The sequence below is a fragment of the Canis lupus genome, chromosome 2 (assembly GCF_011100685.1).
Source record: "Canis lupus familiaris isolate Mischka breed German Shepherd chromosome 2, alternate assembly UU_Cfam_GSD_1.0, whole genome shotgun sequence".
NCBI lineage: Eukaryota > Metazoa > Chordata > Mammalia > Carnivora > Canidae > Canis > Canis lupus.
In genome coordinates, this window is record NC_049223.1 from 27873210 (window position 1) to 27892273 (window position 19064).

Genomic DNA, 19064 nt, shown 5'->3' on the forward strand with positions numbered 1-19064 from the left:
AAGCATGAGCTGTGTTGCTCTTCCCCGCAGGTACTGTCAACGGGAAATACTGCTGTCCTCAGCTTTTTATCAACCACAGGTGTTTCTCAGGCCCTTACCTGAACAAAGGAAGAATCGCAGAGCTACCTCAGTCGGTGGGACCCGGCAAATGTGTGCTGGTTCTGAAAGAGGTAAAGCATGCGCACGGCGAGCAGAGTCGGCTTATTTCCACACAGTGTCTAGGGTGTAGATAGAGTTTCTGAAGGAGGCAGCAGGAATCTGAATCCGTTTCCGTGACACCTTCCGAGCCCTTGTTTTCTCTCCGTTCTCGGGCTGGAGCTGGTCAGACAAAGACGGAAGGTGGCATCCCTGCCCCAAAAGACTTGCAAGCTGGCAGGAGGGCCAGATCTTCCTCCCCTGGGCCCGGGGAAATGTAGGGTTTGAATAAAGAACCTGGGGAAGGGGACTGACGGGCTGTGTGTGGGTGAGGGCCTGGGACTGCAGACTGGAGGTTTCTCTCAAGAGGTGGATGAGCCTGGATGGACAAGAGGGGTGCTGCTGAGCATGGACACGCCTTGGCCCCGTCGGGGTGGCATCGCCTCCCCAACCATCTGCCGTACCCAGCGGGGCACCTGAGTGGAGGAGGCGCATGCTAAGTGTGTCACGGGCTCCAGGCACCTGCGTGGTGTTTGCGTCATGGGAAACGCCCTGGCCACGCATCATTTTGATGTTATTCTTTCCCATTTCTCTCCTGCTTTTGGGGATCGACCTGCAGGAAGCAGTGAATCCTCATTACATTGATGGAGGATTTCCTCTCTGGTCCGTTTTTATTCCCTTGCCACAGACCCCATGCAGAGATGGCCGGGGATTCGGGAACTGTGCTGAACTGTTCTGGGAACGCTACCTCTGCTTTTATCACGTGTACCTGTGCTTTCTCCTAAGAAAGAGGACCCCGCGTCGATCTTCCCTATCGTTACTGTACCATGATGAATGTGTTTTAATTCCTGGGGCACAATAGTCCATTTGTCCACTGAACACATGTCTATTAGGCCTCTTCTCGGAGCCACACACCACACAAAGTCCAAACACAAGCCTGTCTGCCATCTTCCTGTTGGGGCTTCACAGCCCTGCTGGGGAGATGGAGTAATTCTAAGCTGGAGGTACAGTGGGGGGACACTTGGAAGGACAGTCAGGGCGTGGAGCAGGGCGCTCTGGGGGCACAGGGCAGGGAGTGACCAACAGATGGCAAGGGACCCTGATCTGGCTTGGGCAGAGGGAGTAGAGCCTCCCATGCGGAGCATGGCCGTGACTGCATGGGTAGGTGTCCAGGCGAGGGAGGTGGTCACGTGTGGCAGGCTTGTGGGTCCTTAGACTAGGGACAACTCATGAGCATAGAAGAGTATGTCATATTTTTGAAAGGAACAAGAGACTGAGATCTGGCCTGCCTGGTGGGTGAGGCAGGACTGGGCGGCCGGCAGTCGGCTTGCGGGAGGCCTGCCTTCTCTGGCGTTGTGAGGAATGCGCACTGCCCGCCCCAGAGGGAGGACAGGAGGCCTCTGAGCGACACCCAGCTAATGCTGTCCCCTCAACACGGGAACCTCCGTGTGGTTTCAAACGTCATTCTACTTCAAGAGAATGAGATCGTTTTAGCAGAGTCGGGGCACGTTTGCTTTTTTCTAGGCCATTGGCGGAATTAGCAGTTAAAGACATATATTTAGAAAACAAAAATCTGTTGTAGAGAAGAAATTGAGGTTGTAGTTGAGAAGAAACTATGCAGAGAAACTGATTGAGCTGTTGTTGTGGTTACTTATTTGGGAGGATTTAACATATAAAATGTTCAGAAGGAGCTTCCCATACTTCATCAAGCTTTGGATCCAGCAGGACGGACCAACAGGCCAGTGGACTGTTTTAGGGAGGTGAGCATCTCAGGTGCCTGACGGGGCTGGTGTGGGTAGAATTCCCACGCGGTCTTTGGGGACAGGGGCGGGCAGCCTACAGAAGGCCAGGGGCTTCGGTGCTGCCCTGGGATGAAGGCTTACAGCCCCTCGAGCAAAAGGGCCTCGTAGGATGGACACAAAGGGCACAGTCTCTCTGGGGAGTCCCTATGGGCCTTGTCCTGGGCCCCGACAGGTGTCCTCAGTGGCCTAGACCTGCTTCTGTTTCAAGCAGCTCACTCTTGCCGCTGGGCCCTGAGTCCTGAAAGCGAACAGTGTGGGCCTGGCCCAGCCCCAGGGGCAGGTTCATCTGTCCCACAGATGAGACATTTGTTGCCACAGAAAGATGGGGCTTGAGGCCTGTGGAGGGGGGTGGTGGGCAGGGATGCCTCTGAAGGGCCAAGGTGAGTGGAGGGACCACTGGGTGGCTCCGTGTGAGGCGGCTCTGACTTCAGACCCCCACACACGTTGGACTGGACCAAGAACGAAGTCAAAGCAGGACTCTGTGGGAAGATTTCCTGTCATGATGCGAAGTCACACCCGTGTCCCGAAAACTGAACCCTCCACAGTCCGGCCCGTGAGTGGGTTGCAGTACAGTGAGGCCTGCCTGTGTTTGAGCCAGCGTTTGTCAGCAGCAATCAGAAAGGAATGGGGAGGCTTCACAAAAACTCGGTGCCTTCGAGGCCGCCTGCAGGACCGTAGGTCGTGGTGATGAACCTGCGGCCCTGGGTCGCCTGCTGGCTCCAATGGCAGACACGATGGCCCCAGGTTCGGCCCATCTTCAGGATGTGCTTGACTTTCCTACATGAGTTTTGAGAGTCAACAGTGGTTATCTCTGATCGATTCTCTGATAGGTGCCAGCAGCCAAATATAAGAGCCAGGCCAGAGCAGATTTCTGATGACAAAACTAGTTTTCTGCTGAGGTTCAGAAAATGCATGAAGCAGGAAGAGAAGAAGTGGGGGAAAAAGCAAGCACTACAGTTCTGCGAGTGCAAGAAAAACGTGAGTTCCAGCAAGCCAATATTTATGCTAATATGCTTCCTTCAGCACCAGAACCTCCACGATTTCAAAGTGCATTTAACTTAAAGAGAATGAGATAATTGGAGCAAAGACAGAGCACGTTTGCTTCTCAGGCCGTCGGTGGTGTTGGCCATTAAGGGTTTGCACGTCTTTGGGAAATGCAGAGCGAGAGCTGTTTGCCCCCGTCCGGCCTGCTCAGAGGTAGCTCGCCTGTGTGCATGTGGACGGAGCCGGCCTTGGGGAAATTAAGTGCAGGCGGAGAACAGGAGGCTGAACTCCCAAGAGGGTGAACTAGCAGGTGGGCAGGTTCTGGCCAGTGTGAGGGCCCACGCACGTCTGCTCCATCTCTGACCAGCGGGCCTTCCGAGCATCAGACTGGGGTTTTGAGGACTAAAGGTGAGTCCTGGCCTTGATTCCAGAAAGTGCAGCAGAGGAAGTAGCTGACCTGTCAGAAGCTGGAGCCCGAGCCAGTGGCTGGCCCAGCCCAGTATGTCATCCCCATGTGGGACCCAGGTTGAGCAGGTTCTGAGAGGAGGGGACAGGTGGACCCTGAGGATGGCCCCTCGGTCTGGGGCATTGAGGGACCCCTGGGCCCAGCCCCATGGGGGATGGGGCCTGCAGGCACAGGTAGTGAGAGGTGATGTTCATCATGGCAAACCTCTGTGCTCGGTGTGCTCACGGTCACCCAGGGTCATCCTCTTCTATCCCAGATACTCCCGCACCCCATGCCTGCTACAGGCACTGGGGTCTCCTGAAGACCTGTCATCTGCAGATCTGTGTGGCCCTCAGTCACCTGGTACAAGGTTTGCATGTCTCGGTGCCTCTGATCCTAACAATGTTGGTGTCGCGTTGCAAAGGTGTTGGGGAAGGTTCTGCTCCCCGTTTCAGATGTGCTCTCCCAAACGACCCGGGCTGTGATCCTGCCTTCCTGCTCAGCGTAGTAAGGGGGTGGCGTGCGCTTGTGTCTGCGTGTGGAGGAGAGGGCCAACAGGAGCACAAAGCACAAGGAGTCTGGAAATCTAACATGTTCACTCACGTCCGTGTGTCCAGTGCAAAGAGTCCTGCCCGCAGAAGAGACTCTGAAAATGCCAGCTCAGGAGGACTTAGAGCCTCTGTTTCATGGTGACTCTAATGTGCACAGATACAGAGGCAGCGGCATACTAGGGTCATGTCCCAGCGTGGCTGACAGAGGTTTGGGGGGCACCTGTGGATTTTTGGGTCCGAGTGGGGGAAATGCAGAACCATGTAGGAATCGGATTCCAGATCGAAGGAATGTTCTAGGAGCATTGGGTTTCTGGTGACTGAAGCGAATGAAGCTCTAGGATATGATGGAGTTCTCCTGTTGGTCTTCCGGGAGGAGGTAGAGAATTCCTGAGGATTATGGCCTCTCTTGGGGAATGGTCTTTTAATTAAGTTGAAGCAATGAAGCCTGGAGTTCATTGATATGGGGTTGGGTTGGGGGAGAGACTACCTTGCAGGGAGCACTGGGGCTCCCTTGCCTCTCCACTGGGACAGGAGGTGCCTCACCTCAGGGGTGGTGGGCGGCCAGTGAGGGGGGGGTCAGCCTTCCTTTGAGGAGCAAAATAAAGGGAGAGGGTCAGTTCTGGCCAAAGTAATGGGGTTCTTCGCTTGGTGAAATACATCTGATTATTACTGTTACCATAAAATTGTTAACTGACACCAAAAGGAATGATGAGCGTAAAGGTCATCGTCAGGTAACATCTAGCATTAGAGGCAGCAGTTTCAAAGTAAAGTGCACCAAGCCGTCTGCATTTGGAGGAGACAAAAAAAAAAAAAAAAAAAGACACCTCGTTTTAAGGGGCAAATCACTTGAAAAGGTTATGTGCTGTGTTTTCTTTTCAAGGCTCGTTTCAAAACTGCTGATGAAGCAGGAACCCTTCTTTATCATTTCACAAAAAAAAAAAAAAAATCCCACCTATTTATAAAATCAGCTCCATTCCATCTGATCCTGCAATTGAAAAGGAGACATGGCTCTAGGCCCATGAGGGCATTTGCTGGTCCGCATTCCTGCGAAGAGCTAAGTGCCGTAGCTGTGGAGAGACTGGGGACCAGGTGTGTTGAAGCAGGGCAAGCATGTGGTGAGGCTCCTTTGTGTCTTCGCCTCCCCCCAAGAGGGAATGTTGTGCTTCATGTTTCCGTGGGAGCCCGTGTCCCCCAACAAGAGGCCTCCCTGCAGTCATGAGAATTTAGCAAATGATGTCCTTTCAGAGTGGAGACCGTGTCTTCTTTCCATTCAATCAGCAGAACTCAAGCTGTGGGAGCCATATTTGCCTTCTAGAGTGTTTTCTGATTTCGACACTCAGAGAACTCGTTTTCTTATTAAGTGGTTCCCTGCACTTTCAACATTGTTCTGACTTTGATCGTATGATAGAGTCGAGGTTGAAAATTATCTAAATTACTTTGGTGCTTTGGGAGTTTCCACGATCATGAATGCAAAAGGAAATCATGGAATTGCGTAATTTCGTGATGTGAACAACAAAAAAAAAATCTCCTCGATTTGCATAACCTTCCTAGTGCCCCGCAGTTGTGCCCGAAAGGGAAGGGGTGGGAGAAGGAATCCTGCGCTTGCGGAGCAGCTCCTGTGCGCCCCACCGGGTGTGCGAAGGGGGCAGCACTTACCTGTGCTCCCCATCCTCTCTCTGACCTCCCCTCCCCCGCCCCCCGCCCTTCCCCACACACCTGATCCACTCCCCACTTTCTGAACAAGCGCTCATGTCTGAGGAGCAGGGGAGGGAAGCAGAGAGACAGGTGTTGCCGGCCCAGGTGGTGGAATGCAGGGCCGCGCTCCTCAGATGCCTAACGAGGCCGGAGTGCTAATTGGATTTGGTGGCAGGTCCTTGGTGACCTTTCCAGAGCATTTCTGTGTCATTGTTGGAGAGGAAACCAGGTTTGGGTCAGGTGAGAATGGGATCGAAGAAGAGGAAATGGAAGTACAGACGATTTTTATGAGGTTAGTTCTGACAAGGAATCAGTAGCAAGAAAGTCAAGGAGCTTCTGAGCAGAGGTATTTTGCAAAGAGGGAAGACTGACAGGTCAGCGTGGGCCAGTGGGAACAGAGCAGGTGGTGAAGGCATAGGAGACAGGGTACATGAGGACTGCATGCATATTGGGAAGGAGGCACCTTCCAACCCTTCCTGTGTGCCAGGATGCGATCTCCTTTATCTCTCATAACATCCCTGTTGTAGAAAAGGAAAGTCTCTACTCTCTTAAGTTTAAGGACTGGGGCCTGCAAATTAAAGCGACCACAAAATGGATCAACAGGAGAAAAGGCTCATGTTGCCACATACATGGGGGCCTCACAGAAGAGAAGTGAAAACCCAAAGAGGCCACTACGTTTGAGATGTTTACATACTGTTTTAACAAAGGGTGATGAAGTATGGAGAGGTGAGAGACAAAGAGGGGGGCTTGGGCTCCTAGGGTGGTGTAATGTGGGAAGGCAAATATACGGGAGACTAGTGGAAGTTAAGGTTCTTCTAGTAAGGTTGGTTTATGCAGCGTCCTCTTGGTGCCAGCTTTCTTTCTCTAGTGACAAGGGACGTCCTCCTCCCACTGGTATGGGGGAGAGGAGAGGACACCTTTACAAAGGGGAAATGTCCGCCCTGCTCCTGATTACAAAGGGGCAGGGCAGAGAGTTCCTGCTGCGTGTGCAATGTACTCCGGTGCCTTCAGCTCAAAATAATCCTATGCCAAAGTGGCATATGTTGGGGTGGAGTGTTCTGATCCGTGTAGGAACCAGATAAATGGCAGTGCCCCTGTTATACAGAGGAGGAGAGCCAGTTGGGCGCCTCAAGGACTCATCCTTCTACAGGATGAGAAAGGGGTTTGAGCCCCGATCTGTTCACCCGCAGAGCTCCCTGCCTGTCTGCTGTCGTACACCGTTGACACTTCTGGATGGTGTGTTCTCCACAAACATGAACTCCAAGAATTCCAACGAGGCATCCCTGGAAAGTACTTTTCTCCTGGAGTTCCTTGCACATCCTTAGGCCAGTTGCTTGGAAATTGTGTTTATGACCTTCGCATCCTGCCCATGAACTGGGGGCAGCGTCCATCCAACCCTTCATGATCAAGGGCATAACAGTGGTCTGAGCTTCTGCGCTGTGCATGGAGCCATAATTCTGACCCTGGACGGGAGTACCGGCTGCCGGCCGAGCTGTTTTCCCGGAGGAAACTGTAAGATGCACCACGCCACACACAAGAGAATTACTCAGCTCGTGATCCCAAAGTTTTGTAGAGAGCCTGCTGAATTTGGCAACGCATGATGTGGCATCGGAAATGCCATGGGAAAATTATTCAATATTGGACGCTTTTGACAATTTAATGGCTGCCTGATCCCAGGCTGAATGGAACCTGGAAGGCCTTTTCTTTTCACGTCTCAAAATGCATTTTGCTCTGCAGCAAATAACATGTAGCCCTGGGCCCTTCCTTCGCGAAACACAATGAAAAGAATCAGTTTAAATGTTATTGTCTGTTGATAAATACTTGGTGCATTATTCCAGCCAGTTCTAATTGGATTTATTTTTAAACTCGATTTCTGCAAATTGTACTGACAGTAAACAATAAAATCAGATGATTATTCTAACACAGAAACAAACCCACCAAAACCACTTGTCTGGCCTCCTAGTGCCTTGGCTGGCCAGCTGGCCGCGTGCTCTTGCTGGGGAGCTGTGGGACCCTTGAGCAGAGCACTGCCCAGCTAGGAGAAGATGCTTGCCATGCTCACTGTACCGTGGACAGTATTTTTAGGATCAGGTCTTCAGTTATGATATGAGAGAGCTTCGTTGTTTTTCAGAATTAAATCAGGACCCAAAGCACACCAGTTGTGTTCTGGAATGTACCGGATCCGTGAACCTGCAGCCTAAAAACCCTAGCCTCCCTCCTCGCATCCATTCTGTGCAGTGTCCTCCCCCAAAGCAGCAGGGGCTTCAACAGTAATGCCAGTGTGTCTCAGCAGTTGGGGCGCTTCTCACCCTCTCAGTGGTGTTGGGTCTGAAACAGGAAACAGCTGGACGGGGTGACAGGAGGGTGTGGGGGGCGCTGTGGCCATTCCCACCTGGGCGCTGACACACGGTACGTCCTCAGCAAGGGGCGTCCCGGGGACCTCAACATCGTGGGTCTCGGCCTTCCTCTGTGGGCTGCGTTGTACCCTCACGTTCATCGTAAGTGGTCTGTCCAAACAGCAGCAGCTCTGGAACGTGCTGGAAGTCAGAATCTTTCGTGCTTCCTGATGATTTGCTTAGGGAGGGGGGTGGGGGTGCCCCAGGGGAGTCCAAACTCCTCGATCTTCCCATTCAAGGAGCATGTTGAGGTAAACAGAACAGGGCCTGCAGCTGAGGCTCATGGAGGGACACATCCCGTCTTTCTGGGAGTGACCACAGGTGCACTTCCTTGAACTCGGGAAGTGGGAATAAAGGGAAGGTTTCAGGAAATAGGATATCGGATGGTATCAGGTACTCTGGGAGGTCTTTCAAAACACTGACATCCCGGAGCGTTGCGCGCCTATGAAAGGTCCGTAGGTTGAGCCAGCACCAGGTGAGTTTCAGGTACTCGGTTAGCCTCCCTACAGACAATCTGAAGTTTGTTCAAAATTGTTGGCACCAATCTGTTGCCTCTTACTGATATCCTTTTGAAATTTAGTTTCAAAAATAAAATGAAATTCTCAGTGGCTGACCCTGCTGAAGGGTAATCCTGTTAAAGATAACCAGTGGCTCTTTGGAGGGGGTAGATGGGTTTTCCTTCTGTCAGAAAAGTGAGGACGAGTCAGTCCTCCCCTCTGGCCCGCCGTCCACACAGCCCGCCAGAGGGATTGGACTCGAGCACCCTCCATAGCCCGTAGATGGCGAGCCGAGTCGGAGTCAGGCTGCCAAAGAGGTTTCCCCCAACCTGTTGGACGAGTCTCGCGGATTCCTGTCTACCTGTCGCCGGGCCGGCCGGTGGTTCTTGTCTGAGCAGGAGAGGCTGCCCTTGAAGCTCATGGCTGTTCTTCTCTCCCCCAACCCCCACAGGTTCTCAGCATGATAATCAATGCAGCTTACAAGCCCGGGAGGGTGTTGCGAGAACTACAGCTGGTGGAAGATCCTCACTGGAATTTTCAGGAGGAGACGCTGAAGGCAAAGTATGTGTTTTCAGTTCTGGAAAACGAGACTCTTGTAGTTAGCCTGCTGCTTTGAAACTGGTCCTGCGTCTTTCGGAGGGAGTCCCCAGAAATGGGAAGGACTCTCCTGCTGCTGTTCTGTGTGCTGCCTACAGGTTTATTGGCGTTGTTCTGTTGCACAGAGTCGCCTTAAGCCGTGCAATTCTGGAACTAAAGGAGAGATTTGTTTAACTAATACTTCATTGTGTTAAACGTTCAGAATCGGAACGTCCTGTGTTTTAGGACCACTTGATTATTTGATCAGAAGGGGAACAATGGTAAAAGAGGATATCCATGATCATTATCATATGTTCTTCATTAGCAACTCTTAATATTTGATACAGTAAGGAGCTTGTGCCACATACAAATGTCCTTTGCTCTGAGAGTTATTTTATTTATTTTTTTAAACATTTTATTTCTTTGAGAGTATATGAACGAAGGTGAGAGAGAGGGGGACTTGCAGATCCCCCACTGAGCAGGGAGCCTGGCCCGGGGCTCGATCCCAGGACCCTGAGCTCATGACCTGAGCTGAAGGCAGACGCTTCAACAACTGAGTGCCACCCAGGTGCCCTGAGAGTTGACGGTTTTAAAAGATAAAAAGAACCAGTACCTCTGCTTCCTTTTGGGTTACAGGCTGCGGGTTGACATGTGCTGGTCACTTCTTTTATTTCCAAGTAGACTAATTGGAAACACAATATTTTGGCTTTGCCTAAGTTTCTAGAGCTCTGAAATTGACAGCACCCACTGGATTGCTGTGCTTGATCCTTGTTTAGAAGGCAGATAGAAGAGACTCCATTTGCCAAGATAATTTTAATAATGGCTTTGGCTTTGGATCCTTGGTATTCATTTAGCTTTTCCATAGACTAGAGCTTACTGGTCCACTTCTTTTTTTAAAAAAAAAAAAAAGATTTTTATTTATTTATCCATAAGAGACACACAGAGAGGCAGACACACACAGGCAAAGAGAGAAGCAGGCTCCATGCAGGGAGCCCGATGCAGGACTTGATCCCAGGACCCCCGGGTCACGCCCTGAGCCAAAGGCAGACACTCAACCGCTGAGCCCCCCAGGAGTCCCATCCGGTCCACTTCTTGTATAACAGTGTCCTCAAATAGCATGTAGTTGTGACGTGTGGGAAATGAGGCCTTCTGAACAGCGAGCCATGTTCAGTGGTTAGAGTATGTCTGAGCCCTCCCTGAGAGAAAGCACCTCTCCTGTTTGTAGTGAAAACTGAGGGATGTGAAGTGATCTGCTTGACCTGTATGGTCGACTTACACTGACCCTGAGTAAGGATGGTGAGTACTGCTCGGCTGTTGTCTCTAATCCGCTCAACGTTTCCTAGTTCTGTTTTGAACACGTCTGTAATATTAGACCCCATAAAAGTCATCTGTGGTCTAATGATGCTGTGCCAAATCACAGACCTCAACAGGGATACACGTTAATAGAGACAGTGTTTATTCATATGACCTGCCGTGTCAGTGAAAGGCGGCACCATGCCTCATGCTTCCCAACAAGTATTTAAATGAGCTTCACCCATAAGTGCAAAAGAAACTAAAGCAAGTTTTCCTGTTTTTGTTTTTGTTTTTTTTTAATTCCCCAGCCAAATGTTCCATATCTTTCTACTTGATCTAAGGGAGAGATCGTCAGTAACACAACATTTTCTTTTAAGGTCAACACATAAGAAACAGTGGTGACTGCAAGAGTTGGTACAGAGAAACACTTCCTGTTTTAAACATTTTCTGCAAAATCCAGTACATCCCCAAATGCACCTCATGGATAAGGAAATAGGACAAATACCGAAATCTTAAATCCCATCGAAATCTCCCCTGTTCCTAAATAAGCCAGAAAGTTGCCCCCAGGAACCCAAATGACCAGGAGAGTTAATTTTGTGGTGTTGGCACGCCTCTTCACGTTATCAGAGCTTTTATTCAATCCAGCCTGACGCAATCAAAACAGACGCGGGGCAGTGAGCCCTGCCGGGTTGTAAAGGCAGCGTGTCACCTATTATATCAGCTATGACAGTGAAGTCCTTCACCATATCTCACACGGCAACTCATAATGAGAAAGTGCGTGTCTGCACTGGGGTTCAAGTGTGCTGGATCACAGCGGCATCTCTAAAGCAGCTGCTAATGATGACAGATTTGCAGTTGTGGGGGGGGGGGTGGGGGGAGCATTCCTGTTAAGATACTGTATGTGTTGAGTCACCTCTTTGCTTCTGATGTAAAGCGACAACTTTTCAGATCTTGACAACTTCGCTCTTTTCTTTGGTGCAAATGAGAGGAGAGAGAGAGTGCCGGCTTCTTCCCATTTTGCTGAAAGGCTGAAGTGCATTCAAATAGATGAGCCTCCCCGGGTCGGGGGGGGGGGGGGGGGGGGGGGACCTGCATTTAGGGCAGTCGGTTGTCTTGGTTGTGGTCTTTGAGTGACAGTGTTAGAAGGCGTGCTTCCAGGAGGAGAGGATGTACCGTGGAGATCATCCACCCCGGGGGCTTGAGAGTGTGGTCACTGAGCACCTGGGCTTGCTGACCAGTTTTCCCATGTCCTTGAGAGGACGGAGGTGCCATGGAAAAGGTCTGACCTGTGTGTGGGAGAAAAACTTGGCATCGTCCTCGTTTGTTCCTTGGTGATTTTTTTCTTTCCTGTTTATCTAACAACCATACCTTTTATACTAAAATTATCTCAGCATTGAGTATCATGTAAGGAGTCTCTACTACGAGTCTTCGCCAGGTATTAAAAGGCAAAACCCGGGTAGCTGTGGTGCCAGAGGGAAAACAGATTCTCACGTAGCTCATTTCAGCAGTTCTGGCAGAGAAAATTCTTCCTTTGCAATGAATTTAAGTATCCTAGATTGACCTACATTATTTTGTATTTCAGGAGGAGGAATTTAGGCTATACCATAGGGGGATTAAAAATTTTTTTTTCCAACTCTGTGCATTTAGAGACATTTAAATGTTTTCTGACATGTTCTAGAATCTTCTTGGCAGGAGAAAGACTGTTAACTCTGCTTTGAGTGGCTTTTGAGATAATCTTTAGAAAATCCAGGTGAAGGCTTAATAGATTTTCCCAGTCCTTTGTTACAGTTATTCAGAATATTTAAAGAGGAGATGTCCTCTTTAATTTGGAGTGAACGAAACTTCCTTATCATTTAGACAGACCCAGGGAAAGTCACGGCTTTGAGGTGAGTCACGCTTGGCTCTACAGAAATGGCATTTTGGTTTCTTTTTTGTAAGCAATTACTGATTTTTTTTCTTACGTGTTTCTATTTCACTTTTTTAGGTCTTCTCCTCACGCTCCTATTTTGTGAATATCAAGCTGTAATATTTGGCTGTAAAGCGATGTGTGTGAAAAAAGATTCTCTAACAGAGACTCTTTAGTGGAAGAAAAATCTTTTGTAGTTTGTTCATGTGTTCATTTTCACCTGGCTCAGATGTGTGCGCTTGCTCTCCTGAAAATGCATCCATCAGGTTACAGGCACCGTGCTGGTGCTTCCAGCGCAGGGCAGTGTGGGATATTCTGAATCAGATGAGATCTTCCCAAAAAAATAAACACACACTCACACCTCCTTCAGTGCACAGGGTTTCTCAGGGTTCTTCACTCCACATGTCCTCTTGACTCAAAATCCGTTTTGGTGTTCCTTAGCCTTACCTGCTGAAGGAGACTCCTCTTTCCAGCACTCTTGTTTCTCCATCTTCATATGGCTTTCTCCGCCCTGCCATATGCACTCGCATGTGGAAATAAATTGCCACTTTGGTTGGTAGGAGAATCCCAGAAGGCCACTCACACTTCCTTATTGATGGCAAGGAGGAAAAACCTTTTCTCTACTCTGTCATGTTCGGTTCCTGGGAGCCTGCAAATTAAACTGACAAATAATCAGATAAGCCAGAGAAAAGACCATTTGCTTACGAGAGGAAATGTGGAGTGAAGAACCCAACACGGATGACATGATCCACTCTTAAACATCAGGGTGGTCCAAGCGGGAGGACTTCAGTTTGGCCCAAGTTCTCTCATTCACTGTTTGCACGCACACGCACAGGAGTGCTTCATGATGGGTGACTTGAAGGGGCGGTTAGGAGTTGGAGCTTCTGTGTATGTTATACTCAACTTAGTGGGGGAAAGACAGTATGGAGTAAAGGCCTTTAGGGAAGAACAAATAGTTTTTATATGAAAGACAAAGGAGTTTTTAGGAGAACAAAGGGGAGATAAGAGAGTTTGTGAAAATGCTGGTTTATGCAGGCACAAGCAGGCTTTGTATCTTTTTTGTGGCCATGAAACTCCGTGGACAGCGGATTTATGGTAGGTTTACTTTGGTCTCTCCCCTGAGATTAGAAGCTGCCCCAAGGAGAGAACTCATGGTAATCCTCATTTCTCAGAAGTCTCCGCTTTTCGTCACATAATGGAAGCTCCAAGAAAGCTGCTTTCTGCATCTGTCAAATTTCAGACATCTTCAACTTTAAATAACTTCTATGTCGCCCTGAGGTTCTGAGTGGGTCCCCACAGTGACAGCCCAGGAGAGCATCCTTCCTGTATCCCTCTGTTCTCTGATGTCCTGTGCTGTTCCCAAGCAGGTGTCTGAGACCAGGGTCATCCAGGCCTCTCTGCGGTGCCCCGCTAGGAAAGAGCAGATCCTGTTCCATACTTCTCTGGAGCCTCAATTAGTGCAGGGGTGAGGAGGGAATGGGGTTTGGGGGAGAGGTCTTCAAAGGAACGGAGGCAGAGTTCCTCTGAGGACGGCCGTTTACCGGATCTTCCTGACTCCCTTCTTCCCCACCCTCTTTACCTTTGCTTGTTGTTATCCTGCATCACTTCTGACCCAGTGATCTTTTTTTTTTTAAGATTTTATTTATTTATTCATGAGAGAGGCAGAGACCCAGGCAGAGGGAGAAGCAGGCTTGCTATGGGGAGCCTGATGCGGGACTCAATCCCAGGAACCCAGGATCACACCCTGAGCTGAAGGCAGACGCTCAACCACTGAGCCACCTGGGTGCCCCTGACCCAGTGATCTCTTACTTCTTTTTCCCGTCCCTCCCTCCCTTCCTTCCTTCCGATATCATAATGCCAAGGAGTTGTGTGCTGCGTACTAGCTTGATCGTGTCTTTCAAGTTTCCTCTCTTCACAGCACTTGTACTCCATGCTTTAAAAACCTTATCTCGTGTTGTGTTTACAGCAGTCTTGCTGGGACTTTTAATAAATTACATGGCTAAGTGTCCTTCCCTCTGGACCCCCAGTCTCCCCACCCTCTCCTCCACCACCAGGGCTTCACGATGGACTCATCATTCCAGAAGGGCAGAGGAGGGGATTCTGTTACTTTTAAAACCAGGCTGTATAATTCTATCCTCATAAATTTCGATTGGCGTCTCCTAATTAGGAAAGGTTTACTGAAACACTTGCTTCCCCGGAGTCACCCCGAACCTTTAGAAGGGGAGAAACAGCCGTGGGCATCAGTTCCTGGCCTGCTCTGTCCCTCAAAGGTGTTTTCTCGCTGTGTTGGAATCTGAAGGTATGAAGAAACCTGTCTTGGGGGCCCTACTTCAATGGTTTGAATTAGGACCCAGTTTTCCCTTTTTCTCCTGCTTCTGTACTTTATATCATTTTCTTTTTTAAAGGAACTTTAAGAATCTTGATGTTGAGCTCTTTAGAAGAGAGACCCCCAGGGCTACCAACACTATAGTGGGAAAAACTGCACAGGGAAGTTGCACCAGGGACATATTTTTATTCTGGCTTCCCCAGAACATTAGAGATGCGCCGTGTCCACAGAACTGTGCTGGTTTCATTATGAAGCACGACAAAAGCAGCCATCAGGAACTACCCAAGAGTGAATCGTGGAGCCCTCCTCGGAGCTGGGGATGTGTTCCTACATCGGGGGTCGATAGAGGTCCCAGAAAAATCAACAGTTGGTCAGGGCTGTGCGATCGAGAGCATGATCTTATCTACAAAGAATTGCTTTTTAGCTCTTACTACACAGAAAGCCAAGCTCGGCACTTCAGAGAAATGCAAGAACAATCAGTACAGAGGGACTGGGATCTGAAAGACTAGAGAATGAACACAAAAGTCCAGTTTTTTTTTCAAGTTAGAATTTAATTTCTTTGCTGTTGATACTGTAAAAAAGAAAAGAAAAATGATTTGTCGGGAGGGGGAAGATTTTTCTAGTCTTCAGAAGTGTAGAAAGAAAGCCTGGTTGAAAGAAAGTCGGGATCAGTTTATCCTATTTCTTCCTGTCACCACATTATTTTTAGGGAACCAGATCTTGGTTTTGAATGTAATACTATGTTTGCAAATTGCCCGAAATGATGTTCTCCTTACGTTGCACTGTTTGCACTCATTGCCTGGGGCCCGTGTTGTTTTGTGTCAGGCTTTTGGAAACCTGAAACACAAGTGTGCAGAGCAGGTCTGGCAGAGAGCTTGTGGCCATCACCCTTGCAGACGTGCAGTGGGAGGGCGACGTTGGCTTTCTGGGTAGTCGACGCCTCTGGGTTGTGGTTTGTCTTCTAAAGCCTAACATGAGCATCATCTGGCTGAGCATCTGCTGTTTTTCTGGAAGATAAGTTGTTCAAGATTTCAAAATGGGGGTGCACATCCAGGGAGGGTGCGTGCGGTTCAACAAGCCCCACAGTGCTGAGGCATTTTTCATGTCAGTGGGCTCCAGCTTCCATGACGTGTCAACTGAGTAACGACCAGTAGTCTGCTGCTACCTGAGAAGTTTATCATTGTTCTGTACCAATGATATTTTAAAAGTGGGTCTAGAGGTGGTTCGAACCTATATCCAGGCGCTCCTCTTTACAGCCAAGCCTTAGTCACATCGTTGTTACTGTAAATATTAGGACCAGGGCTTCGGTGCCCATTTTTGAAACAAGAATCCATCCAATGTGCTTTTCCGAAGAGACAGTCTCTGGTTTTATGCATGTGGTTTTTCTTAGGCAGGAGAAAGGTTTTTTTTTTTTTGTTGTTGTTTTTTAAAATTTCCCTCAAACATGATGAGCAACAAGTGACACTATCTAGATTTCAGAAGCGTTCTGGAGCCAGTATTAAATTACGTATACCACGTGGCGAGACGATGCCAAGTGGGAATGTTTGTGGTGGCCAGTCTGCCGTGGCACCTCATCCCAGGTGTTGTGCACGATCCCGGGCTTCCTTAGGGAGACTTCTCGGAGCTCCTCAGGGGCGATCAAAGCAAATGGCGTGGAAATCACACACAGCCAACTTTGTTGTTAGAAAGTCACGAGGCTACTTTTGGAATACGGCAGACAGAAGAGGTCTGAGTAACCGTGTGGTCTTGCCTTGCTCTCCCTTCCTTCTTTCCAGATACAGAGGCAAGACGTACAGGGCCGTGGCCAAGATCGTACGGACATCCGACCAAGTTGCAGACTTCTGCCGGCGGGTTTGTGCCAAGCTAGAGTGTTGCCCAAACTTGTTCAGTCCTGTGCTGGTTTCGGAAAACTGCCCAGAGAACTGCTCCATCCATACCAAAACCAAGTACAGTAAGTTCAAATCACGGAAAGAATACTGGTCTGCGGGCCTAAACGGTGGGGAAGGCCGTAGGTGGGCTGTTCTGTTTTCAAACTCTTGAATAATTTTTCACGGAAAATGCTGCAAAAGAATTATTTTAAGATTTGCTGTGGCGATACTTATGCGTTCCCAGCCCAGGAGAGGGACAGGATGATCAACCCCAGAACAGATTATCACCGGCGGGCGTTGGCAAAGGAGAGATGACGCCGGGTATGCTCTGAACTTCAGGGCATTGGCTGAGTTTGGAAATGATCTGGCTGGAAGGAAAGCCGGGTAAAACTGGTTCCTGGTCATGGCAAGTAACCAGAATGGCTTTCTTGGTCCTTACGCTGACCAAGGAGAGTCTCCCTCTGCCCTTCTGTGCGAGGTGAGCACCTCGTCCTACACGGCTTCCTCCCGTCTATATGGCTCCCTCGGTGCAGAAGCAGCCTGCACTGTCCACGCTCCCGCGGGCTCCACTGCCCCTCATGTCCTGGGACGCGGGGTTGGCCGCCCCCACCACCTTTGCTCTGACCTCCCCCCCGCAGGAAGTCCTGCTGTCAGCCTCCTCTGTCCCCACACCCTGGAGCCTCCGCCTTCTGGTGGCCTCTCCTGGGTCTTGTCCTTAGCTCTGCCTTCTGCATGCACGGCAGCCACTCAGATTATGTCGAGCTCTGCTGACTCCCTCTGATGCCCGCTTCTGCCCTCAGTCATCTCTGACCCAGGGGTGACCGCATCCCCGTCTCAGTGGCCCGCAGGTTCGCTGTCCCGGCCCACACTCCGGCTGCCAGGGTATCCACAGGGCCTCGGAGCGCAGTCCATGTGCCGGGAGCCCCAGCCGGCTGAGGTGGATCACCTGGTGTGTCACAATCAGGGATCTGAACGTACCTGAACCTCCACTCAGAGTGTGAATTTCCACATGTTTTTTTCTGTACAGGTGCAGGGATATTCTAAACCATTTTCAGCTCCATCTCCAAGAGTCTGCACCCTCCTCTGGAAGGTTGGACTGCCTGGCTTTCTGCAGCCACGCTCACATATGCAGAGCCACCTGGGTGTGGGTCGGGTGTGGTGACGTCCCGTCCTCTCTGGAGAACTTGTTCCCCCTCCTATGACCTTTGGGCAGAGGGGAGACCCCCTGGAGCAGGGCTGCTTGCTAACAGATGCCCCAGAATCACAGAGGACTTGACTAAGAGCTAAACTTGCCCTTGAAGGTTGACCTTAAAAATAGGAAGAGGTGGGTTAACCAAGCTCCAATTAAACACGACCAAAATGACTTAGAGATTTTTCTGGGTCTGGGATGATAAAGCATGAAAATCCTAAAATCCCTGGGTCAGGTTACGGTTATTATGGCTGCAGATGTCCCAGGGGGAAATGACAAAACCACACTGAGGGGCAATCGAGAGCTTCGAGGCCAAGCGTCACCCGGCGCAACCCCAAGGCTCTGCAAGCAGACACACCTTTGTTGTAGTCAGTGAAACTGTGCTGATTTCCAGCGTCTGGCTTATAGGAAACCACCTGTAGATACACACTTCGCTCTCTCAGGCCTTGGATCAGTTTCTTGGGTGTTGAGGCCCTGAGGGTGTTTATCTAGCTGAGTTTGAGGGACAAGGCAAAGCATTCCCGTACTCCCCCTGCCATCATAACTCCCCACCTGGCTTGGAAAAAAACAAACTGCAGCAGACTTGTCGGGGTTCTTAGGTGTGAACAGGTGCTTATCCACTTGTAACTGGTGCTTGGGGACAACCGTGAAGCGGTGATCGTCCTGCTCCGCTTGGTCCCACTGGGCTCGTTCTGCATGTGAGGCAGTGGGGTGTCAGGGCCTGGTGACTTTTCCATGGGAACGTGGCAGCGTGGCCACGTATGGGGACCACACTGCACTGCAGAGTATGTGCTCCACTGTCCCCAGGAGCGGTGTGTTTAGGTATTTTTCTCGGCTCCTTTCAACCATAGATCAAGGTTCCCATTCTGCAGGTGGTTATGTTGTGGGACAGTCGAGACTTTCCGTGATGAGTCTTGGTCGGGATCATAATTGAAGGGATCCCTGGGTGGCGCAGCGGTTTAGCGCCTGCCTTTGGCCCAGGGCGCGATCCTGGAGACCCGGGATCGAATCCCACATCAGGCTCCCGGTGCATGGAGCCTGCTTCTGTCTCTGCCCCTCTCTCTCTCTCTCTCTCTCTCTCTGTGACTATCATAAATAAATAAAAAAAAAATTTAAAAAAAAAAAAAAAAAGAAAACCGGATCCTTAGCAGTGGCTTCAATGACTTGAACATGCATTTAACTTACAAAACACATGGGTCGTTATTGAAGGGTGGCCGATGATTCTCTCCCGGGTGCTCTTCGTGTTAACAGAGACCTCTCTCAGGTGCTGGTGGGCTGGCTTCTCCCGAGGCCTCTCTCTGGGCTTGCAGACGGCCATCTTCTCCGTCCTCACCTGCCCCTTGCCCCTGGCGTGCATTCCCCTCCCCCCCACCCCACACGCTGGTCCCATGGGAGGAAGAC

The 19064-nt window shown here is 50.0% G+C and overlaps 1 protein-coding gene across 5 annotated transcripts in view; it reads left to right on the forward strand.

Annotated features, from left to right (window-relative positions):
- The window catches only part of SFMBT2 (Scm like with four mbt domains 2), a 216150-nt gene that overhangs the window by 186582 nt on the left and 10504 nt on the right, over window positions 1–19064 (forward strand). For all 5 annotated transcript variants that reach the window (XM_038530176.1, XM_038530172.1, XM_038530175.1 and 2 more), the window contains 3 exons: window positions 31–170; window positions 8957–9066; window positions 16382–16557. In XM_038530176.1, the coding sequence (XP_038386104.1) occupies window positions 31–170; window positions 8957–9066; window positions 16382–16557 (426 nt within the window). The remainder of the gene's footprint in view (window positions 1–30; window positions 171–8956; window positions 9067–16381; window positions 16558–19064) is intronic.